The sequence below is a fragment of the Carcharodon carcharias genome, chromosome 9 (genome assembly GCF_017639515.1).
Source record: "Carcharodon carcharias isolate sCarCar2 chromosome 9, sCarCar2.pri, whole genome shotgun sequence".
In the NCBI taxonomy this organism is placed as follows: domain Eukaryota; kingdom Metazoa; phylum Chordata; class Chondrichthyes; order Lamniformes; family Lamnidae; genus Carcharodon; species Carcharodon carcharias.
Window position 1 is genome coordinate 173,399,664 of NC_054475.1, and position 25,932 is coordinate 173,425,595.

Sequence of the window (25,932 nt, forward strand, 5' to 3'; positions counted from 1 at the left end):
CAAGCGCTCAACCAGTAAACTAAATACTGAAAGTGCTGGAAGACCACCTTGTGTCATCAACAAGAATTGAATGGAATTTGGACGACATCAATCAAAATTAACCCATCAAATCCTGTACTCCGGAATTAGTGCTATTGAACTGCTTCATCCCACCTTTAAAATCCATGCTTTTGTGTGTCTTATGTGTCTTGTATGTGTTTGTATAGTGATTTAAGAAAGGATAGTGTTTAGGTTATAGAGTTAGAAATAAGCAGTTTATATTTCTTTTTTCTGCCACTGGTGAATGACAGTTTGTACAATAAACAGTTATTTACTTATTAAGTTTACAAACTTAGTGCTCATATTCTGTTAACCTAAATTAAACAGTTAGGTACAATTGGAGCAATCTGGGAGATTTGATCAAACGTTTTCACATTTGTCATGGCTCAGGGAGCAGTGGGGCTTGATATTGCAGTACACTATCCTCAATGTGTCGTTACAAAGTTTGTGGCTCGTGCCTGGGATATTTTGAAACAAAAGACAAGGACGATTTGGGTGTTGATTCAGTAAGTAATAAAAGCTAAAAGGAAACACCAGGTTTGTACTGTCAAAACTAAGATGGTACTGGAAACTGCTAAAACTTTCCTACAAGTGGAAGAGATGTCCTTGACAATTTTACAAGGCATCCCAAAAGCCAGATTAATCGAATTGGCAAGTAAATTAAGAGTAGGATTGTTTGCCAAAGCTAGGAAGGCAGAGATAATCGAGGAGATGGCACAGCATTTGAAATTGAAAGGGATACCTGAGAAACCGAGTTCTCCACCGGGTGGTTCATTGGAATGGGTTCAAATTCAGTTGCAAATAAAAAAAAATGAAACTAGAGGCAGCAGAAAAGGAAAGAGAAAGGGCATTTCAAAGGGAGTTAGAAATGGTGAAGGTAGAAAAGGAGAAAAGAGAAGAGATAGAATTCCAACTTAAAATGCTGATAGTTAAAAAAGAGACATCAGTAGGTGAGGCAGGACTTATTTCCAGATTAGAACCCAGTGGGGAGATGTTTACATTCTACAAGCTCTTCCAAAATTTGAGAAAAGGGATGTTGAAGCACTCTTTATTTCATTTGAGAAGATAGCTAAACAGATGAACTGGCCATGCAGAGCAAATTAACAGATAGAGCACAGGAAATGTACACTTCACTATCAGAAGAGGTTTCTAGGGAATATGATGTGGTGAAAAAGGCCATTTTGAATGCATATGATTTGGCCTCTGAAGCATACAGACAAAAGTTTTGAAATTTAAGGAAACAGCCTGGGTAAACTTACATTGAATTTGAAAGGATAAGGCAAAATAGTTTTGACAGGTGGATACGAGCATTAGAAGTTGAAACAACCTATGAAGTTCTCAGAGAGACCATTCTCTTGGAAAAATTAAAAAACTCCCTACCTTCTGTGATAAGAACCCATTTGAAGACCAAAGGGTTGTAACTGCCAGACAGGCAGCAGTAATGGCTGAAGATTGAGCTGATACATAAAACTAAACCTTTTTTCCATCACCCCCATAAACTTGAAAAGGATGGAAAGTGGGAGAGTGAAAGGGAGGCAAGTAACCAGAATAAAGAAAGGATAGCTGGGAATATATCTCCTCTCCAGATCAGGAAGGAAGGTTCTGAGGGTGGAGGTGAAACTCGAAGGCCTAAGTGTTTGCATTGTAATAAAGTGGAGCGCATTCATTCAGAATGCTGGAAGTTGCGAGGGAAGCCCCATGGGACTTATTGGAATTCATAAGAGTGAGTCCGAAAAAGGAACTCAAAAAGAAAACAAAAACAGAATTACCTGGAAAAACTCAGCAGGTCTGGCAGCATCGGCGGAGAAGAAAAGAGTTGACGTTTCGAGTCCTCATGACCCTTCGACAGAACAGTTCTGTCGAAGGGTCATGAGGACTCGAAACGTCAACTCTTTTCTTCTCCGCCGATGCTGCCAGACCTGCTGAGTTTTTCCAGGTAATTCTGTTTTTGTTTTGGATTTCCAGCATCCGCAGTTTTTTTGTTTTTAACTCAAAAAGAAAATGCCACGGATCAAATTGTAGCTTTAACTACAAATAAGCACCAGGAGGTAAACACTGCTGTGAATGCAGATGAAGTAAATAAGGTAAATGAAAGATATAAAGGGTTTTTGTCTAAAGGAAAAACCCATAACTATATTAAGGGACACAGGAGCTACTCAAATACTTTCGCTGGAGAAGGACCTAGTTTTCCCACCAGAGAGTTCAGTGAAAGCTAAAGTATTGGTAAACGGGATAAGTGGAGAGTATATCCCGGTTCCGCTGTACAAAGTACAATTGGAGTGTGATTTGTTGTCTGGGTCTGTGGTTGGAGGAGTAGTTAAGAAATTACCTGTGGATGGAGTTGATTTACTCCTGGGGAATGATTTGACAGGAGTGAAGGTTATCCCTTCGCTTGTAATTACGGAAAGTCTGAGACAGGCTAAAGAGACGGAGCAGTTACAAGAACAAGTTCCTGGTATTTTTCCACCATGTGTGGTAGCCAGAGCAATGGCTAAACAAAGTCCATCACCAGAGGTCAAAGTAATACCACGAACAGATGTTAGAGTAACCAAAACTTTCTTCAAGGATGAGGATAATTCAAAAGAAGCGTTTGGCAGGTCTTCATTAATTGAGGCTCAGAGAGCAGATCCAGAGTTAAATAAGTTAGCATAGTCAGCTCACACTGAAGCTGAGGCTGAAGGCGTTTTGGAGTGTTATTACCTTAAAAACGGAGTTCTGATGCGGAAGTGGAGACATCCTCACAGACCTGTGGATGAGGAATGAATGGTTGTTCATCAGGCAGTGGTATCGCCCAAATATCATAAGGAGATATTGTGAGTAGCACATGAAATCCCTATGGCAGGACATGTAGGAATACAGAAAACCGAAGCATCAATGAACAGTCATTTTACCTGGCGAAGACTTCTTAAGGACATAATGCAATTTTGTAAAATGTGTCATACATGTCAGGTAGTAGGTAAACCTCAACATGTAATCAAACCAGCACCTTTAATACCAATACCAGTTTTTAAAGAACCATTCAGTCTGGTACTAGTAGATTGTGTAGAACCATTACCCAAAACAAAAGCAGGACATCAGTATATCCTTACAATCATGGATATGACAACCCAATTTCCAGAAGCTATTCCTTTAAGGACAATTACAGCTAAGGTGGTAGTGGAAAAGTTAACTCAGTTTTTCACTCGTTATGGCCTACCAATTAAAATACAATCTGACCAAAGTTCTAACTCCATGTCTAAAATTTTCCAGGACATAATCAGCAATTTGGGTATCAAACAACTAAAGTCTACCGCCTATCACCCAAAGACACGTAGTTTTAGAGAGAGATACCATGAGACTCTCAAAACCATGATTAAGACCTATTGCCATGAATACCCAAAGGATTGGGACAAAGGATTAGATTTCTTACTGTTAGCTACCAGAGATTCTCCGAATGAATCTACTGAATTTAGTCCATTTGAATTGATCTATGGTAATGAAATAAGAGGTCCAATAAAAGTGATTAAGGAAAAGTTCCTACAGCAAAAAGACGAATCCTCCATGTTGGATTAAGTATCCATGTTTCTAGAAAGACTCACAGGAGCATCTGAAGTAGCACAAGAACACTTATAAATTTCCCAAGCCAAAAAGAAAGAATGGGCAGACAAGCATGCTACAACTAGAACTGCTACAACTAGAACGTTCCAAGCAGGAGGCAAAATTGCTATTGTTGCCTTTGCAGGGTGAACCTCTGAAAGCGAAATTCAGTGGCCCCTATAAGATAGTTAGGGGAGTTAGTAAAGTGATGTATCTGAGCATTGGAAGAAGAAATGGTTATGTCACATAAAAATGTTGAAGTAATATCAAGCCGTGAAGATGATAAGGCAGAGCAAGTGAGCCAGGAGGTAGGAGTGGTGGAGGATGATAGAAGGTGAAGTAGACAGTGCCCAAAGGGAACCTCCTACAATTCGACCACCCATATAACAATACTGAGACAGACACTGTTCTCTCATATTTAGAGAAAGGACCAAGGAAAGATCTAATAAGGTTACTTAGCAAGTATAGGGAAATGTGAATGAGGCAGTGCCTCATTTTTTTCTAAAATCGATCTATTGAAGGGGTACTGGCAAGTGCCATTAACATCAAAGCCTAAAGAAACATCCACCTTTGTTACACCAAGTGGGTTGTATCAATGTCTAGTCATGACGTTTGGGTTTTTAAAACGTCCCAGCTACATTCCAGTGACTTATCAATCAAGTCGTAGCTGAAGTATATAACTGTGTGGTTTATCTAGATGTTGTCGTAATATATAATAATACATGGGAAGACCATGTAAAGCAATTACAGGACCTGTTTAAGCAATTGCAGTTGGCTGGCTTAGTCATAAATCTGGCCAAAAGTGAATTTGCAAAAGCAAGAGTAACTTATCTAGGTCACATTGTAGAATAAGGGCAAGTTATGCCAAGAACAGCAAAAGTGAACACTAATAGAATCTCCCATTCCTAAAACTAAATGAGAAATCCTGAGATTTTTGGGAATGTATGGATTTTATAGGAAGTTTGTGCCTAATTTCAGCACAATAGCTGTACCTCTCACCACTTTGTTAAGAAAATCGGCATAAGTGGTATTGTCAGCAGAACGCGAAGCAGCTTTTGAAAAACTGAAGGCAACTTAATAAATGAACCAGTGTTGTCCACCCCTGACTTTATCAAACCTTTTAAAATGGCAACTGATGCTTGCAACTTGAGGGTAGGTGCAGTCATATTACAAGATGATCAATTAGGGATAGAGAAGCCAGTAGGGAACTTTTCCAAGAAACTAAATCAATATCAGCAGAAGTACTCTACAGTAGAAGAAGAAACTGTAGCATTGTTGTTGTCTCGTCAACACTTTGAAGTTTATGTCGGACATGATAACAAAGAAACACCTAACCTACACTGACCATAATCCGCTGGCTTTCGTTGAAAAGTTTAAAATTTGAAATACGAGACTGTTTAGATGGAGTCTATTGTTTCAACCATTCAATGTAAAGATTTTCACATTGCTGGGAAAGATAATGTGATTGCGGGTGCATTGTCCCAGGTGTAAAATACTAAAACAAGTTGAAGGGGTAAGGAATGCTGAAGATTGCATAAGATTGTACAAGGGGGAGGAAAGATGAAAGGAAGTAAGTCTTGTGTTTTGTTGTCCATGTGTCACATACCTTGAGATGAAATACATTTTTGAAATGGTGTTTCATCTCTTTTAAGGATGGAGGCATGGAAGGAACATATCTTTTTATTCCTGTTGGACTGTTGTAAAGAACACATCTTTTTATTTCCTGTTGGACTGGTGATTAAAATTACAATGGCTGCAGGCTGAATCACATGTCCACTGGAACAAGAGATATATACAATATTACAGTCCTGGAACAGAGTGTGCCATGAAAGACAGGATGGTGCCAGAAAAGAGTCCTGGACCAAGGCAGCTGCCTGGCAACATTTTAATTGACTCCTGACCAGGTGACCAGGATTTGTGTGAGAGCAGTGCAGCTGAATATCTCCTAGACCGAAAGGAATAAGACCTAAAATCTCTTTCTCCTGTGTGTGGAAGACTCCAGTAATTCCACAATAATAGTTAGCTGGCTTTTTCTTCTTATATCTTTAAAACCTGCTCTCTCTGAAAACCCTTGTCAAGAGGCAATGGGGAAAATCACCATTCGAGACATTGAAATGCAAGTGCTCAACCAGTGAATTAAATACTGGAAGACTACCTCGTGTCATCAACAAGAACTGAAAGGAATTTGGAAGACATTGATCAAAATCAGCCCATCAAATCCTGTACTTTGGAATTGATACTATTGAACTATTTTATCCCCCCCTTAAAATCCATTTTTTGTGTCTTATGTCTTGTATATATGTGTATAGGGATTTAAGGGGTAGAGTTTAGGTTATAGAGTTAGAAATTAGCAGTTCTTTCTTTTGTCACTAGTTAACAACAGTTTGTTCAATAAATAGTTATTTACATATTATGTTTACAAACCTGGTGCTCGTACTCTGATAGCCTAAATTAAACAGTTAGGTTGAATTGGGGCAATCTGGTGGTTTGATCAAACTTTTTCACATTTGTTGTGGTTCAGGGAGCAGTGGGACTTCATTTTGCAGTGCACTATCCCAGTGAGTCAGAGTCATGACATTGTACTTAGATTTCCAGAAAGCTTTTGATGAAGTGCTACATCAAAGGTTATTGCAGAAAATAAAAGCTCACGATATAGGGGGTTACATATTGGCATGGATAGAAGATTGGCTGGCTAACAGGAAGCAGAGTGGGCATAAATGGGTCTTGTTCAGGTTGGCAAGATGCAACAAGTGGTGTGCCACAGGGATCAGTGCTGGGCCTCAACCGTTTACAATTTATATAAATGATTTGGATAAAGGGATTAAAGGGATGGTTGTCAAATTTGCTGATGACACAAAGACAGGTAGGAAAGTAAGTTGTGAAGAGGACATAAGGGGACTACAAACAGATATAGATAGGTTAAGTGAGTGGGCAAAGATCTAGTAGATGGAGTTTAATGTGGGAAAATGTGAAATTGGTCATTTTGGCAGGAAGAATAAAAGAGAAGCATATTATCTAAATGATGAGAGATTGCAGGGCACAGAGGTGCACAGGAATCTGGGTGTCCTGGTGCATGTCACAAAAGGCTAGTATGCAAGTATAGCAAGCAATTAGGAAAGTGAATAGAATGTTCTCATTTATTGCAAGGGGAATTGAATACAAAAGTAAGGAGGTTATGCTTCAGTTGTACAGGGCATTGGTGAGACCACATTTGGAGTACTGTGTACAGTATTGGTCACATTGTTTAAGGAAGGATGTAAATGTGTTGGAAGCAATTCAGAGAACATTTACCAGACTAATGCTTGGAATGGGTGCGTTGTCTTATGAGGAAAGGTTGGAGAAAATAGGCTTATATCTACTGGAGTTTAGAAGAGTAAGAGGCAACTCGATTGAAACATATAAGTTCCTGAGGGGCCTTGACAGGGTGGATGTGGAGAGGATGTTTCCTCTTGTGGGAGAATCTTGAACTAGGGGTCTCTGTTTAAAAATAAGGGATAGCCCATTTAAAACAGAGATGTGGCGAAATATTTTCACTCAGAGGGTCGTGAGTCTTTGGAACTCTCTTCCTGAAAAGGTGGTGGAAGCAGACTATTGGCTCTATTTAAGGCAGATGTGGATAGATTCTTGGTAAGCAAGGGAGTGATAAGTTATTGGGGGTAGGTGGAATGCAGATTCCAGATTACTATCAGATCAACCATGATCTTATTAAATGGCAGAGCAGGCTCAAGGGGCTGAATGACCCACTCCTGCTCCTAGTTCGTATGTTTATAAGGACAGAAAACAGCAAGTTAAAGTAAATGGTTATTTTTTAGACTGGTGGATGGTAGACAATGTTGTGGCCCACGGGTCAGTGCTAGGATCACTGCTTTGTTGATGTGTGTGTATATATATATATATATATATCTCGCATGGACTTTGGAATACAGAGTAGAATTTCAAAATTTGCCGATGATACCAAATTTGGACGTGTGACAAACAACGAGAGTGAAGCCAATCAACTGCAACAGAATGGAAAGTTAAGTGGCAGATTGAATTTAGTACAGAGAAATGGGAGGTAATGCATTTTGTAAGAAGGGATAGAGAGAGGCACTATAGACTTAATTGTACAGTTCTAAAGAGTGTGCAGTGACAGGGAGACCTGGAAGTCCATATGAATCAATCTTCAAAAGTCGCAGGACATATTGAGAGAGTAGTTAGCAAAGCATATAGGATCTTCATCATAAACAGAGGTGTTTAGAGTACAATAGCAGGCAAGTTATGCTAAAACTTTATAAAGCTTTAGCTAGGCCACAACTGGATTCCAGTTCTAGTTACCACACTTAGGTAGTCCTTGAGAGGGTGCAGAGAAGATTTATTAGAGTGGTTCGAGGGATGAAGGACTTCAGTTAGGTTGAAGAAACTGGGATTGGTGAAAAGAGGTTGAGGAGAGATTTGATCGGGGTGTAGAAGATAATGACAGGTTTTGATAAGCTAAATAAAAAAATGCTTTTCCTGTTAGTTGATGGTACAATTCTTGGGGGCATTGATTTAAGGTTTTAGGCAAAAGATACAGAGGAAGTATGAGAATTATTTTATTGAGCAAGTGGTAATGATCTGGAGCTCGCAGTCTTAAGTGGGTATGGAATTGTATATGATTAATGATTTCAAAAGAAAATTGAATTGGCACCTGAAGCAAATAAACTTGCAGGCGAATGGGATGGCTGGATAGCTAATAAAAGGCCAGCATAGGTTTGATAGACTAAATAGCCTCCTTCTGTTCTGTAAAATACTCTATGAATTTCCTGCTCAGCTGACCATCTTACTGCAGGCGCAGCAATAGAATAAGTAAAAATCTGAGATGCCAACCTGGTGCAGTATAGCAGTAGGACCGAGGTTGGGTTAATGTACGTTGTTGGAGTGACATAGAGGTAGCTTTACTAGGCATCAAAGCAAGAAATACTCTCGGCGTGCTTTATAATATTGATATGTCCAGTCAGTCAAAATATTACATTCCCCAGTGGTGACATCCATCACCTTATTTTCTCAGCTTCTCTCCACAAGGTGTATTTGAGATCCTGGCACATAACTAAATACTGTTCTACCAATTAGCCACATGTTCTGCTGCCCAAGAGGAGATAATTTGCCCATCCTGAGAGAGAAATTGACCATGTTGTCTATTTAGGCAGCTAACTGTAGTGATTCCCTGTTGGTATTCCTGAACTAGATGATGTGTTCAGAATTTATGATTCACGAAGCACACGTGCTAAGGCCATGAAGAACATGCACCTATTAACTGTGTTTGCTCCATTTTATTGAATGGGTTTGTATAAAACCAGATCAATCTTATTTTTTAATGTGGGTTCTTATTTATAACTTAGGTAACAGATGTAAAAGAAAAACTTAAGAAGGCAAAGAAGTTTTGGTCGACCCTCCCATACAGCTTGTGCAGTGATAACAGCTCAGCAGGTGTAGTTGAGCAGAATGACTGTTGGAATGGAAGTAACAAGAGCAGGTGAGAAATGAGGCAAATCAATTCAACTTTGTAACAGTTTGTACTTTTATTGTCCCAATACAATGTTCAACTAATTCATGTGGTAAAAGCTAGAATAAATCAAGATTGGTTTCTTCTGTTTTTGGCCTCATTCTCTGTACAATTGAAACTCTGTCAATGAAGCTGCCTTTAAGAAGCTCAGTGACATGAAAGGAGCAGAAAATTTAACAGGGCCCTACACATATATTGCTTAACCTTTGACCTTGCACATCAAATTTTAAGAAGGTGTTTCCTCCTTTCTTTTCTCACTTCCCAAAGAATCTAATCAAAACCTAAAACTTCTAATGGCTCTGTTAAAACATTCTACCTGTATCATACTCCTCCACACATCTAGAGATAAGAAATAGGATCAGTACTAGGCCTTTGAGCCTGCACTGCCATTCATAAGATCATGGCTGATCCTCCACCTCAACCCAACCTTCTTGCACTATCCCCTACGTAACTTACACAGGATTACAGAGGATGTACGGCACAGAAACAGGCCATTCAGTCCAACTAGTCCACGCAGGTATTTGTGCTCCATTTAAGCCTACTTACATCTTTCCTCATCTAAATCTATCATCATAACCATCTATTCTCTTTTCCCTCATCTGCTTGTTCTAGCTTCCCATTAAATGTATTTATGCTTTTTGCTTTAACCACTCTGGTAGCGAGTGGTTTCTTGTCACCCTGGGTAAAAAGTTTCTTTCGAGCTCCCTATTGGACTTCTTGGTGACCATCTTATTGATGGCCTCTAGTTATGCTCTTTTCCACAAGAGGAAACATTATCTCTCCATCCACTGTATCAAAACTTTCATAACTTTTTTTTCTTTCTTTCATGGGATGTGGACATCAGTGGCAAGGCCAGCATTTGTTGCCCACCTCTAATTACCCTTGAACTGAGAGGCTTGCTAGGCTATTTCAGAGGTTAGTTAAGAGGCAACCACATTACATGGGTCTGCAGTCACATGTAGGCCAGACCAGTTAAGGACAACAGATTTCCTTCCCTAAAGAACTTTAATGAACCAAATGGGTTTTTGCGACAATCAATGATCGTTTCATGGTCACCATGACTGAGACAAGCTTTTAATTCCAGATTTACTAATTAATTGAATTTACCACCAGCTGCCATGCTGGGATTTGAACCCTGTCCCCAGAGCATTAGTTTGGGCTTTTGGATTATTAGTTCAGTGACATTACCATTCTGGGCCTCTATGAGGTGGTCATAGAGGTCTACAGCACAGAAAAAGGCCCTTCAGCCCATCGAGTCTGCGCCGGTCAAACAAGTACCTAACTATTCTAATCCCATTTTCCAGCACTAGGCCCATAGCCTTGTATACCATGGCATTGCAGGTGCACATCCAAATACTTCTTAAATGTTATGAGGGTTTCTGCCTCTACCACCCTTTCAGGCAGAGAGTTCCAGATTCCCACCACCCTCTGGGTGAAAAAATTCTTCCTCACATCCTCTCTAAACCTCCTGCCCCTTACCTTAAATCTATGCCCCTTGGTTATTGATCTCTCCACCAATGGGAAAAGTTCCTTCCTGTCTACCCTATCAATACCCCTCATAATTTTATACACCTCAATCATATCCCCCCCTCAATCTCCCCTGCTCCAGGGACAATAACCCCAGTCTATCCAATCTCTCCTCTTAACTAAAACTCTCCAGCCCAGGCAACATCCTGGTAAATCTCCTCTGCACACTCTCTCGTGCAATCACATCCTTCCTATAATGTGGATTCCAGAACTGCATGCAATACTCTAGCTGTGGCCTAACCAGTGTTTTATACAGTTCCAGCATAACCTCCCTGCTCTTATATTCTATGCCTCGGCTAATAAAGGCAAGTATCCCTTATGCCTTCTTAACCACCTTATCTACCTGTCCCGCTACCTTAAGGGACCGGTGGACATGTACACCAAGACCCCTCTGATCCTCGGTACTCCCCAGGGTGCTACCATTCATTGGGTATTCCCGTGCCTTGTTTGTCCTGCCCAAGTGCATTACCTCACACTTATTCAGATTAAATTCCATTTGCCACTGATCAGCCCATCTGACCAGCTCATCTATATCCTCTTGTAATCTAAAGCTATCCTCCTCCTCACTATTTACCACCCCACCAACTTTCGTGTCTTCCGTGAATTTACTGATCAACCCTCCTATATTCAAGTCTAAATCATTTATATATACCACAAACAACAAGGGACCCAACACCGATCCCTGTGAAACCCCACTGGACACAGGCATCCAGTCACAAAAACACCCCTTGACCATCACCCTATGCTTCCTGCCACTCAGCCAATTCTGGATCCAATTTGCCAAATTGCCTTGGATCCCATGGGCCCTTACCTTCGTTATCAGTCTCCCATGCGGGTCCTTATCAAAAGCCTTGCTGAAGTCCAAGTGTGGTGTAGTGCTAACTCAAACTTCTCCATGTGCCTGTTGATTTTTCCCTGATTGTTGTTTCTAAAGCTTTACCAATTGTTGATGTTAAACCAACTGGCTGTAGTTGCTAGACTGGCTGGGTGCTGAGAGAAATCTCCCTGCCCTTGCATCAGACCCCCCTCACCAGCAACCCATCGCCGTGAGTCCCAACCATCTCCCCCTGATGATCAACATTACCATCACTGAATTCCCCAGTATCAACATACTTGGGGTTACCACTGACCAAAACTGAACTAGACTAGCCATATTGTTGTGAACATCTAGTTCATGATGCATGTGTTTTAGACTATAACTTTTGTTTTAGAAATAAAATTTTAGGCTCTAGGTTAAAAAGTCAGAATAGAATAGAGAGAGCTATAAAACAGCAGGTTTACTTGGTTAAGCTTCAAGATAATTCAGCTGAATACTTTCTTTTGCAATAAGATACTGTGAGGCGCACTGTAGAGTCTCCCACTAGCTTTAAACTAGGCAATCTCCAATAACCTCTGATGAAGGCAAAATACTGCAGATGCTGGAAATCTGAAACAAAAAGAAAAAATGCTGGAAATACTCAGCAGGTCTGACAGCATCTGTACAGAGAAAGACAGAGTTAAAATTTCGTGTCCATACACTAACTGTCTTTCTCTCCACAGATGCTATCAGACCTGCTGAGTTTTACCAGTACTTTTTCACAGAATCTCACAGTGCAGAAGAGCACCTTCGGCCCATCGAGTCTGCACCGACACGTGAGAAACACCTGACCTACCTACCTAATCCCATTTACCAGCACTTGACCCTCGACTGATAAAGGCAAGTGTCCCTTATGCCTTTTTCACCACCCCACTAACGTGCCCTTCCGCATTCAGAGATCTATGGACACACACGCCAAGGTCCCTTTGTTCCTCAGAACTTCCCATTTGTTGAATACTTCCTTGTCAAATTACTCCTTCCAAAGTGTATCACCTCACACTTTTCAGGGTTAAATTCCATCTGCTGCTTATCTGCCTATTTGACCATACCGCCTATATCTTCCTGTAGCCCAAGACACTCAACCTCACTGTTAACTAGCCGGCCAATCTTTGTGTCATCCACGAACTTATTAATCCTACCCCCCACATAGTCATCTATGTCGTTTATATAAATGACAAATAATAGGGGACCCAGCACAGATCCCTGTGGTACGCCACTGGACACTGGCTTCCAGTCATTAAAGCATCCTTCTGTCATCACCCTCTGTCTCCTACAACTAAGCCAATTTTGAATCCACCTTAATAAATTACCTTGTACTCCATGTGCATTAGCCTTCTTTATAAGTCTCCCATGTGGGACCTTGTCAAAGGCTTTGCTGAAATCCATATAAACTACATCAACTGCACTACCCTCATCTACACACCTGCTCACCTCCTCAAAAAATTCAATCAAATTTGTTAGGCATGACTTCCATCTGTCAAAGCCATGCTGACTATCCTTGATCAAACCTTGCCTCTCCAAGTGGAGGTAGATTCTCTCCATCAGAAATTTCTCCAATAGTTTCCCTACCACTGACGTGAGACTCACTGGCCTGTAGTTCCCTGGCTTATGTCTACGACCCTTCTTAAATAGTTGAACCACACTAGCTGTTCTCCAGTCCTCTGGCACCTCCCCCGTGGCCAGAGAGGAATTAAAAATTTGGGTCAGAGCCCCTGCGATTTTCTCCCTTAGCAGTCTGGGACACAAATCATCCGGACCTGGAGATTTGTCCACTTTTAAGCCTGCCAACACCTCCAATACCTTGTCACTCCTTATATCAATTTGCTCAAGAACCTCACAGTCTCTCTCCCCAAGTTCCATACCTTCATTCTCATTCTCTTGGGTGAAGACGGATGTGAAGTATTTGTTCAACACTCTACTGATGTCCTCTGCCTCCACCCATAGATTGCCCCCTTGGTCCCTAATGCGCCCTACTCCTTCCCTGGTTATCCTCTTCCCATTAATATAGTTATAGAATATCTTGGGATTTTCCCTACTTTTACCAGCCAGAGCTTTCTCATATCCCCTCTTTGCTCTCCTAATTCCTTTCTTAAGCTCCACCTGCATTTTCTGTACTCCACTAATGCCTCCGCTGATTTGCTTCCCTTGTACCTGCTAAAATCCTCTTGTTTCCTTCTCATTGTATCCTGAATATCTCTGGTCATCCATGGTTCTCGGGTTTGTTACTCCTTCCTATCCCCTGGAGGGAACATGATGAGCCTGTACCCTCTCCACTTTTTGTTTTTGAATCTTCAAGCTTCTATTCCTCTCAAGATTCAAACTGATTAAACCTCACCCTCCTCAGTAAGTGATGAAATTAAGGTTTTAATCTGTTTACAGTGCAGATCTGCCTAACTGTCATTTTGTCTGCTAGGCTTGCAAGAATGGCAGTCCAGAGAGATGTTTTTGTTTTGGGACTTAGAGTTAAATTGAGGGGTCTTGACAGGGTGGATATGGAAAGGATGATTCGCCTTGTGGGAGAATCTAGAACTAAGGGTCACTGTTTGAAGATGAGGGGTTGCTCATTTAAGACTGAGATGAGGAGAATTTTTTTCTCTCAGAGGGTTGTGAGTCTTTGGAACTCTCTTTCTCAAAAGATGGGGAAGCAGAGAGTCTTTCAACATTTTGAAGGCAGAGGTAGATGCAAGGGGGTGAAAGGTAGGGAGTAGTTGAGAATGTGGAGCTGAGGTTACAATCTGATCAGCCATGATCTTATTGAATGGCAGAGCCAGCTTGAGGGACCGAGTGGTCTACTCCTGCTCCTAATTTGTATGTTTATATGTTAAAGGTCAGTTCAAGAGCAGCTCACAGTAGGTTATGTCATCATGGAGATGGGTGGAGTTTAGAAAGGTATTCTGGTTTCAATTTATCTGGGTGTTTGCTGGGAGAAGTTTTTAGTTGCAGTTTGGACCTCATGTGGTTTGTAGCTCACTGAGAGAAGTTAGCCAAATAAATGACGGTTAGTGGATTAAAACCCTAATTTCATCATTGACGGAGTGGAAGGAGGGTGAGGTTTAATCTCAGTTTGAACCTCGAGAGGAACAGAAGCTTGGGGATTGTCTAGTTTGAGGCTAGTGGGAGACTCTGCAATGCACCTCACAGTATCTTATTGCAAAAAACAGTATTCAGCTGAATTATCTTGGAAGTATTGCAAAGTAACCTGAACAAGGGTCTAAGGCCCCCTAAGTCAAGAGAAGATACATGAAAGTTTTACATCTGTGAGGTGAGAGTGACTGCCCTTGACATCAAGGCCACATTTGACCGAGTGTGTAGCATCAAGGAGCCCCAGCAAAACCGGAGTCAATGAGAATCGGGTGGAAAACTCTGGGCTGGTTGGAGTCATACCCAGCACAAAGGAAGATGGTTGTGGTTGTTTGAGATCAATCATCTCAGCTCCAAGACATCACTCCAGGAGTTCCTCAGGGTAGTGTCTTAGGCCCAAACATCTTCAGCTGCTTCATCAATGACCTTCCTTCCATCATAAGGTCAGAAGTGAGGATTTTCACTGATGATTGCACAATGTTCAGCACCATTTGTGACTCCTCAGATACTGAAGCAGTCCATGTCCAAATGCAGAAAGACCAGTACAATGCTCAGGCTTGGGCTGTCAAGTAGCAAGTAATATTCACATCACACAAGTGCCAGGCAAAGACCATCTCCAAGAAGAGAGAATCTAACCATCGCCCCTTGACATTCAATGGTATTACCATCGCTGAATCCCCACCCCCCTCCATTATCAATATCCTGGGGGTCACCATTGACCAGAAACTGAACTGGACTAGCCATATAAATACCGTGGCTACAAGAGCAGATCAGATGTTAGGAATCCTGTGACAAGTCACTCACCTCCTGACTCCCCAAAGCCTGATCACCATCTACAAGGCACAAGCCAGGAGTGTGATGGAATACTCCCCATTTGCCCGGATGAGTGCAGCTCCCACAACACTCAAGAGACTCAACACCATCGAAGATAAAGCAGCCCGCTTGATTGGCACCCCTTCCACAAACATTCACTCCCTCCACCACAGATGCACAGTGGCAACAGGGGACTAAGGCCCCCAAAGTCAATAGAAGGTACATTAAAATTTTACCTCTGTGAGGTGAGAGTAACTGTCCATGACATCAAGGCATCTACAAGATGCACTGCAGGAGCTCACCAAGGCTCCTTAGGCAGCACCTTCGAAACCCATGACTGCTATCATCTAGAAGGACAAGGGCAACACCATCTGGAAGTTCCCCTCCAAGCCACTCACCATCCTGACTTGGAAATATATCACCGTTCCTTCACACTCACTGGGTCAAAATCCTGGAATTCCCTTCCTAACAGCACTGTGGGTGTACCTACACCACATGGACTGCAGGTTCAAGAAGGCAGCTCACCATCACCTTCTCAAGGGCAACTAGGGATGGGCAATAAATGCTGGCCTAGCCGGCGACACCCACATCCTGTAAACGAATAAAACAAAATAGCTGGAGTTGAGAATTCTCCACGTGACTGTGGCATACTTTATGGGTGGTCCCTACAGAAGTACGTAACTTTATTGATGTGTCTTGCAAAATAATTCTTGGGGGAAGCTGGAAGTCAACTGAGTGCATAACGTATATAGATATTAACCATATTAGCAAGTTATTAGTGCTTGTTGCATTTAAATCTTTTATATACAATAAAGCCTGTTCTGTTTAAAAACAAATGTATATCTTGTGACGTATTTCTATCAATTAGAATTAGGTATTCAGATTTCTTTTAAATGTTAACGGTCCTTAACTGGATCACAATGATATAAATACTGTGACTACAAGAGTAGGACAGAGGCTTGGAATTTTGCACTGAGTAACTCACCTCCTGACTCTCCAGATTCTGTCCACCATCTACAAGGCACAAGTCAGGAATGTGATGGATTACTTTCCACTTACCTGGATGAATGCAGTTCCAGCAACATTAAAAAAGCTCGACATCAGCCAGGACAAAGCAGCCCAATTAATCCGCACCCTATCCACCACTGTAGAACATTCACTTTCTCCACCACTGACACACAAAGGCAGCAATGTGTATATGCAAGATGGTCATGGTTTACCAGGCAGCAGTGATCCCAATGCTCCTATACACTTCAGAGACTTCGACAACCTGCAGGAGGCACCTCAGAGCACTGGAGAAGTACCATCAGCAGTGTCTTCACAAGATCTTTCAAATCCCAGTGAAAAGAAAGGGCATCCAATATCCACTCCCAAGCCAACATGCCCAGCATCAAGGTGTTAATCACTCAAAATCAGCTCCTCTGGGCAGGACATGTCCCTTGTGTGCCTGACACCAGACTCCCAAAGCAACTATTCTACTCAGCACAAAAACAGAATTACCTGGAAAAACTCAGCAGGTCTGGCAGCATCGGCGGAGAAGAAAAGAGTTGACGTTTCGAGTCCTCATGACCCTTCGACAGTTCTGTCGAAGGGTCATGAGGACTTGAAACGTCAACTCTTTTCTTCTCCGCCGATGCTGCCAGACCTGCTGAGTTTTTCCAGGTAATTCTGTTTTTGTTTTGGATTTCCAGCATCCGCAGTTTTTTTGTTTTTATTCTACTCAGCAGTTGGTTGCGGCAGGAGACTCCCAGGAGATCAGCAGAAAAGTTTTAGAAATGCCCTCAAAGCATCCCTGAAGAGATCAAGAGTCTCAGGCTTATGACCAACCAAAATAGAGAAGGTTTATTTGGGAAGGCACCAAGCACATCGAGAGACTCCATCAGAAGCAAGCAGGTTTTCTGGCTCCATCTCGTCCCAGGCCAATTTTGCTGAGGCGGAATACAGGGGGTTGCCCACGGCAGCTAGTTGACACAGTTCTTTCATTAAAGGAGGCCGATGGATTTTCCAGTCAGCCTGTAGGTTCCCATAGACAGCAGGGAGTAGTTTAGGCGCCTGGAGATGGCCTCCTGGCAGCAGGCCAAGTGCCAATGCTCCAGGGAGGCCTAGAGGCCCTCCCTGCCTATCTGGATGCAAGAACAGCCACAGGCCGCCGTGGAGAGGAGTACCCCTCATGCCCACACAGCAGTGGCCTGGCTGCAAAATCCATGTTTTGCAGATGTTTACAGATTTTAAGAAGTTAAAGAGAGAGGATACCTCTATCATGATACGCCTTCTCTCTACCTTACACTGTGTTGCAAGCTGCAGCTCCTTTCAAAATGGAAGATTTCTTATTGGCCTCCAACCTCGAGAGTCTGCCAATGCCCTCAATTAGACAGGGAACCCGTCTCCACCCCAATTAAAAGGCACACCCATGAAAATCACGGAGCCACTGTATTCCCTTTCCCTCCCACCCAGGGGCAGGTTCAGGAGCCAAAAATAGTCTCAAGTTCTGTTTTCTATCCCCAGAGGGAAAATCATGCCCATAGAATATAAAAACAAGGAAGCTATGGTAATCTGGTTACTTCTCAGTGTTGTGTCCAGCTCTTGGCACCACACTTTATGAAGAATGTCAAGGCCTTGGGGAGGGTGCAGAAGAGATTTACCTGAGATGAGGAACTTTGTGAGATTGTTCTCCTTTTGGGCAGAGATGGTTAAGAGGAGATATGATAGAGGTGCTCAAAATAAGGAGGAACTGTTTCCAGTGGCAGAAGGGTCGCTAACCAGGGACTCAGATTTAAGGTGATTGGCAATAAAAAAGGACAAAGAGTTTTTTTCAAATGTAGTGAGTTTTTACAGCCTGGGATGCGCTATCTGAAAGGATAGTGGCAGGATATTTGATAGTAACTTTCAAAAGGGAATAGAATAAATACTTAAAGGAAAAAAAAATTGCAGGCGTATGAGGGAAGAGCAGAGGAGTGGGGTGGACTGGATAGCTCTTTCAAAGAGCCAGAACTGGTGCAATGTACCCAATGGTCTCTTTGTGTGTCATATGATTCTAGGATTATAATATAGTGTACTATTACTTGTGCAGTCTGAACCTCTCCCCTATCTCAGCGCAATCTGCTTCTGTTATTTTCAAACTCTGTCTCTCTCTCTATATATATATATATATATATATATATATTTCAATGTAACGAAGTTACTTACTGTTTTTCCCAGGTATACGTTTGCTGTGATAGGCAATGGCCTCGCCAACCAACTGAACAATCCAGATGTAAAAGTGGATATCACCAAACCAGATATGGTGATTCGTCGGCAGATAATGGTACTGCGGACAATGACTAATAAAGTGAAGAATGCTTATGATGGAAATGATGTGACCTTCCGTGATACAAGTGAGTAGCTTTTCCCAGTAACAACAACTCTTTTCCTCATTGTACATTATTTTATGGTTGAACATTAAGGATCAGCTTGTTTGTGAGGGTGAGATGTTGCAGCAATGTAAGGGGAATTATTGGCCTATCAAGCCTGCATACATTGCATTCTCCTTGAGATAAAAACAAAAAAACTGCAGATGCTGGAAATCCAAAACAAAAACAGAATTACCTGGAAAAACTCAGCAGGTCTGGCAGCATCGGCGGAGAAGAAAAGAGTTGACGTTTCGAGTCCTCAAGTTCTGTCGAAGGGTCATGAGGACTTGAAACGTCAACTCTTTTCTTCTCCGCCGATGCTACCAGACCTGCTGAGTTTTTCCAGGTAATTCTGTTTTTGTTTTGCATTCTCCTTGTTTGGTGTGGAAGATAAGAGTATTGTTTCAGTTGTTGAAGCATGCTGCTGTACAAGACCTGCACTAATTACCTGCCATTATCCTGCACAACATTCAGGCTTGGCTGTTAAGTGGCAAATTTGCTTTCGTGTCACAGGTAATGGCTATCTTGAACGACAGAATCTAACCACCTACCCTTCACATTCAACAACATTATCATCACTGAATTCCCCCCACCTTCAATATATTGAGTTACCGTTGACCAGAGACAGAACTGGACCAGCCTGTAAGTACTGTGGCTACAAGAGCAAGACAGAGGCTGGGAATTCTGCAATAAGTAACTCACCTCTTGATTCCCTGGAGCCTGTGCGCCATCAGCCCACAAAACACACGATAGGAGTGTGATCGAATACTCTCCACTTACCTGGATGTGTGCATCTCCAACAACACTCAAGAAGATTACACCATCCAGGTCAAAGCAGCCTACTTCATCGATATCCCATCCACCACCGTAAGTGTTCACTCCCTCCACCACCGAAACACTGGAAACAGTATGTGTCACATACAAGATGCACTACATCAACTCTCCAAGGCTCTTGTGACAGCACTTTCCAAACCACGACAACCACCCACTAGAAGGACAAGGACTTGGTACAACACCACCTGCAAGTTCTCCCCCAAGCCAAACACCATTCTGTCTTGGAACTACATTACCGTTCCTTCACCGCTGCTGGTGAAACTCCTGGAACTCTCTTCCTAACAGCACTGAGTGTACCTACCCCAAATGGATTGCAGTGGGTCAAAAAGGCAACCCACTACCACCTTCTCAAGGACCATTAGAGATTGTCAAAAAGCATTGCATGAAAGAATTAAACAATCTTATTGTTGATTAATGTTTTAAAAATCTTGGCACTTTCTCAGCTTAACTTCCTGAGATTGCTTCTACCTCAAAGGGAGAAAAATTCTTAAACACAAAAATGCTTCTATTTCTGTTCATTCTATTGCACCAGAAACTCTTGAAGATTTTGCAAAGAGAATCTCAAAGGGTGCAGCCAGCTAGATATAGTGTAAATTACTCATCATGATGTCAGGATTTTGCCCGTGTTCTTGCCCTAGTATTCGTACCATTTGAAAATAAATCAGTACAAAGTGGTCTGATGATACAATCCTTATGATGTGCAGTGAGCATTCTATGTCTGCTCCAAGAAACTATTTGTTGCGATTTAAGTTAATTGGTACTCTTGGGCAAGGTTACCTCAGCGCTGCAAACTCTACAACCCCAGTTCCAGTCTTTAAGCAATGCAGCCTGCTTGCAATCACCAATCAGTTCACTTGGAAATAAGCCATCGGGTGAAGACTAGAATAAGCATAAAAGATAACTGTGGCTAAATCATTTCCATTGAAATTGAATTGATGCCTTTGACAGAAACTAATGGAGCTCTTAAGGGATACTTGGAAGCTTTAGAAAGGCAACCATATCCAATACAGTACATACAAAAGTCTTCATACAGAGGAACAGAGATACACTCATCTCAGCCCTAGAACATTGCTTAGTTTCTCAGGGCAATGTCCTAGGCCCAACCATCTTCAGCTGTTTCCCTTCATCATAAGGTCAGAGGTGGAGATGTTCGCTGCTGATTGAACTGTGTTCAGTGTCATTTGCGACTCCTCAGAAGCAGCCTAAGTCCATGCCTATGGCTAGCAAGACCTGGACAACATTCGGGTTTGGACCGATGTGTGGCGTGAATGTTACTTGCCACTTAAGTGTTAGCCAATGACCATCTTCAACAACAGGGAATCTATCCATCTCCCCTTGATGTTCAATGGCATTACCATCACTGAATCCCCCACTATCAACAGCCTGGGTTGGGGGGTGGGGTGGTTACCATTAACCAGAAACTTAACAGGTAAATACTGTGGCTACAAGAACAGATCTAAAGCTTGCAAAGAGTAATTCCTGACTTTTCAAAGTCTGTCCACCATCTACAAGGCTCAAGTCAGGAGTATGATGGAATACTCTCCACTTGCCTGGATGAGTGCAGCTTCAACAATATTTCTGCCATTTCGTTGTTCTGGCAGATATCATCCATTATAGATTGCATGATTCAGATTATTTTTTATTTCTTTTAACATAATCAATTTTATATGTGTGGGCAACGGTCAGAAAATAAACTTTAATTGTTCTGTTTTCCTTTAGGTGACGAAAGCAGTGGTGAAGAAAGTGGAAGTGGCTGTTTTGGGTTGGATTGTCAATCGGAGTTTGAGTTCACGAGCACTGATGCTCCTGTGCTCTTTGGCCCCATAGAACCCAAGAAAATTGCACCCAATGACACTGCTCACTGCAATGGCCCCTGTCAACTAATCCTACTTATTAGCTGTTTGATAATAGTCTTAGAGCAACAGTTAAGATAATCACACAAGTTGCTGAACAGAGTCTTTGCACATGGCTTTTTTTAAACAAACTACTCTCATGTAAACGATTTGTGACTTTGACTTTCATTTTAAACTTTATTTTAAGGTCTCAACAATGATGTATGGTTGCTGCTTCAATTGTTTTCAGATTGCCACTGGCATCACTGTATCTAAGTTGTGTTTAATGACACAATCCACCCACGTGAACACAGGGCTTTCCTACTTTAACATATGGGCCCCAATGTAAATGCAGACCTGTAATTAGTGAATCTTTAATGCATTTTTAAAAATCTCATTCTCATTTTACCATGTTGAAGAAATCAGGACCCTGTACAAGAAAATACATCAGCCGAATTTAACGCACCCCATCAGCCAGGTGTGTGGTATATGGGGATCCCATCACTTCCACTTGATTAAGTCCTGGCTGGGAACACTTATGGATGGCTTTCCCACCTGGATGCTAATTGAAGCCCTTAAGTGGACAATTAGTGACCACTGAAAGGCTGGTATTCAAGAAACAGTGGGCAGGGGATTCGCCATGCAGGGGGACCAACAAGCTAGCTCGGTCAGGTTTGCTTGCGGGCTTCCAGGAAGGGTCTTTCATTGAAAGTCACTCGTGTCTGATTGAAGGACCCAGCATCAGGAAGGGGGCCCGCTTGGAGCCACCTCCTGTCCTTTCTTCCAACTCCCTTTCTCCCCCATCCCCTCTCCCCACAATCCCCATCTCTCTCTCTCACTCACTTTGACCTAGCGTCCCTCTGATGGGAGAGTTGCCACTGCTCCCAGTGGTTCTGACATTAATGGTGAGCTGCTGGCCCCTGATTGGCTGGCAGTTCTTGGGTGTGATTTCTGCCCCCGGGTCCTAAATCCCAGGGAAGGCCCACAGTAGCCATTAAAGTGCCTGATGGGTACTTAATTCCTTCACACCTTCCCCAACAGAGGCAAAGTGGGATTCCTGCCAGTTCTCCAACCGGTGGACAAGACCCCTGTCATCAAGATTAAGTTCCACCCTCAACAAGTAATTTCATGGTGAATAAATGCACAGAAGCAAACTTACATATTTTGAAATCACTAGCAATAATGTTACACCAATTGATGTACTTTTGTACAAAAGTACATACTATTTAGTTGAGGTTTTTTTAATATCTGCTAGACACCCAATATAATTTTGTAGTTATTTTGGTTATATATAGTTGCACAACGATTAGAGCTGTGATTAGTGAGCCCTTTCATAAAACAACATGTTGCAGGCATTTGGAGATGGTTTTACCAGTGTTGGCAAGAGACTGCAGCACAGGCACCAGAACTTGGCCAACTATTAATGGTACTTGTTGACATGTAGAGAAATTGGATTCCTTTTTTACAAGAGATAAATCTGGAAGTTAAATTTTCAAATTGATGTCTTGTAAAATCTGCCCATGTGTTGAGTTTTACCACCTGCCTGAGTTGCTTCCTACAGTTTGACAGCCAGCAACATCTTCCTGGAATTTATTTCTAACTGTAAAGCCTGAACACAAATATTGGTTCTGTTTTGATTCCTGCTTTCATTGTAATGTTGAATTTATTTTTATATCAGAATTTTAACTACTTGTAATTGTTAGCTCAGGGTCAATACATTGATTTCTAAAACTGTGTTCAATAATTTCAATAGATTTTTCAGTCAACAGAGACTGATGGTACATATCTGCTGTTTATAAATCATCCTAGGGGCTCTCATTTATCGGTAGCAACTGGTTGTTAAGTTTAAATGTGATTTTTTCTGTGAGAATAGATTGTATATAGCTGAGACACTGCTGAGTGAATAGCTCAGCTAGCTGAAGGTGTAATGAGGTTTGCTGTTCCATATAGATGAAGTAGGATTTAGTTCTTGTGCTCTGTAAGGCAAAGAACGATTATGTTTCAAATATCCATTCATTGGCTGAAATTCAGCTAGAAGACCAGCAAAGTAATGGCATGGTTCTGAGGGACAGCCAACTCTCCAACTGACTGCTGCCTCATGTGCTTATCTCTCAAGACAAACTTGTAAATTCTACTTTATTCATCTTGCAAAAGCCTGTTATAATTCCAGGATTTATATTTTATTGTTGAGACTAATCATTTTACAAATTATTGATTTGTTAGTTTGGTTTTAAACAAAGTACAAAATATTCTTGATGTAAGTTGTGGAACTTTTATAGTAATTGGCCTTCTATTGATGATGGTACAGAACATGTACAGTGGGAAAGGTCACTATGGAATGCAAAAGATTCTTGAGTAAATATGTGTGAATGTCAAATTTGATTGTTTGAGTTGTTGTACTAAAACCACAGAATCCACATCTGAAATATACAAAGCTTTCATCTAGAGCCCCATTTGGATATTTTATTCACATTGAAAACTTGATTTTAATTTCATACATGAGGACTGGTTTTAATTATGTGACTACCTTCTCCAGTTATTTATATAATCCACAATATCCCCTTATCTGCCACACAGAAGTAATGAACTACTGGCACAAATAGAGATAAATGGTTTAGGCCCAATTGCATTACAGACGTAATTGCAAGGTGACCAAGGTTGGGAAATAAATATTCCAGGATACACAACATTTCGCAAAGATAGGCAGAACGGAAAAGGAAGAGCAGTAGCCCTGATAATAAAGGATGACAGAAGAGCATTAGTGAGAAAGGATCTTGGCTCAGAAAATCAGGAAGTAGAATCAGTATGGGTGGAGATTAGAAATAGTAAGGGTCAGAAAAGGCTGGTGGGAGTAGTTTATAGCCCCCAGACAGTAGTTATACTGTTGGATACAGCATTAAATAAGAAACTATTGGAGCTTGTAACAAAGGCAATTTAATAATTGTGCGGGACTTCAATCTTCATATAGACCGGACAAAGCAAACTGACAAAGGTGGTCTGGAAAATGAGTTTGTAGAGTGCTTTCATGACAGTTTTCTGGAGCCATATGTTGTGGAACCAACTGGGGATAAAACTATTTTAGATCTAGTATTGTGCAATGAGGCAGGGTTAATTAATAATGCCATAGTAAAAGATCCGTTGGGTAATAGTGATCATAATACAATTTAATTCCATGTTAAATTTGAAAATGAGATGCTCCAAGCACAAAGAAGCTTAAACTTAAACAAATCCAATTATATAGGTCTGAGGGGAGAGCTGGCTAAGGTTGATAGGATAAATGGACTAAAAGGTATGGTGGTAAATATACAGTGGGAAATGCTTAAAGAAGCAATTCAAAATGTTCAGCAAAAATACGTTCCATTGAAAATCAAAACATTAATGAGAAAGATCTATCTTTGGTTTACTATTGAGGATACAGATAGTATTAGATTAAAAGAAGATGCTTATAGCTGTAGGCATGAGGATTGGGAGTGTTTTAGACACCAGCAAAGGCCAAATGTTGTTAAAAAGGGAAAATATGGGATATGAGAGTAAAGTAACCAGGAATATAAAACAGATTGTAAGAGCTTTCACAAGTGTATAATGTCATGCTCAGTACAAGCGTGAGGATACTGGATATTATGGACTGTAGGATCATACTTTGAGAAAATTGCCACAAAACTTGTTAAGATGGCTGGAACTTAACATGTGACTATGGGCATTTTAACTGTGGACAGTATTTGATTCTGTGGACAATATTTAGTTAAACATGGACCTGAAGCAGCCACCTGTGATGTTTAAACATTGTTTAAGGATGATCAAGTGTTTAAGGAACATGGGATCCCTAGATTGTTGGTCTCCGAATGCCATACTGAAGGAAGGAGAACATTTGAGCTCAAGTTGGGGCAGGGATAAGAGTGACCATCCATTGTCAACTACCACTGTATCATGGTGGTCTGGATCCCAGAAGTGTTAATCCTGCAGTCATGTGACTGAAACTAACTTTCAGGGACTGCAATATAATACAACCTGAACAAAGCAAATCTGGCAAGGAGAAACATCTGAAACAGCTGAACCATCATAGCTGAAAGTCTAAAGCAGCCAAAGTACTGTACTTGTTCCAGCTTCCAAGTCCACCTGAGAACTGAGAACCAATCTCCTGGTTATTCATCTACTAAGGCTTTGCAGCTTCATGAGAATCCTTTGTTCCTAAAAGACCTACATTCCAACTCAAGGGTCAACTTAACTAAGAAGACATAAGGCCTGCATCGACATAGAGACTGAGTTATAAATTCCATTTTTATAATTACAGCTTTAACTTCATATGTATCTAATCTTTGTGTGTGTGTGATAGTGTGAGTGAGATGAGTGATTGGGACGTTGCAATTCAAACATCTGGGGCAAGTGTTTGATAATAAATAACCTTCTTTATTTTTTAAATTACCAAAAGGCCTGCTGCTGGAATTTATTTTAAATTAGGAAACA

General features: G+C 41.4%; 1 protein-coding gene across 1 annotated transcript in view; it reads left to right on the forward strand.

Moving 5' to 3' along the window:
* gpc4 (glypican 4) overlaps window positions 1-23,915 on the forward strand; it is a 258,786-nt gene extending 234,871 nt beyond the window's left edge. Inside the window, exons 7-9 of the mRNA XM_041195585.1 lie at window positions 8,973-9,106; window positions 18,612-18,787; window positions 21,356-23,915. Of these exons, the coding sequence (XP_041051519.1) occupies window positions 8,973-9,106; window positions 18,612-18,787; window positions 21,356-21,570 (525 nt within the window). The 3' untranslated portion in view covers window positions 21,571-23,915. The remainder of the gene's footprint in view (window positions 1-8,972; window positions 9,107-18,611; window positions 18,788-21,355) is intronic.
* Window positions 23,916-25,932: the final 2,017 nt, after the last annotated feature.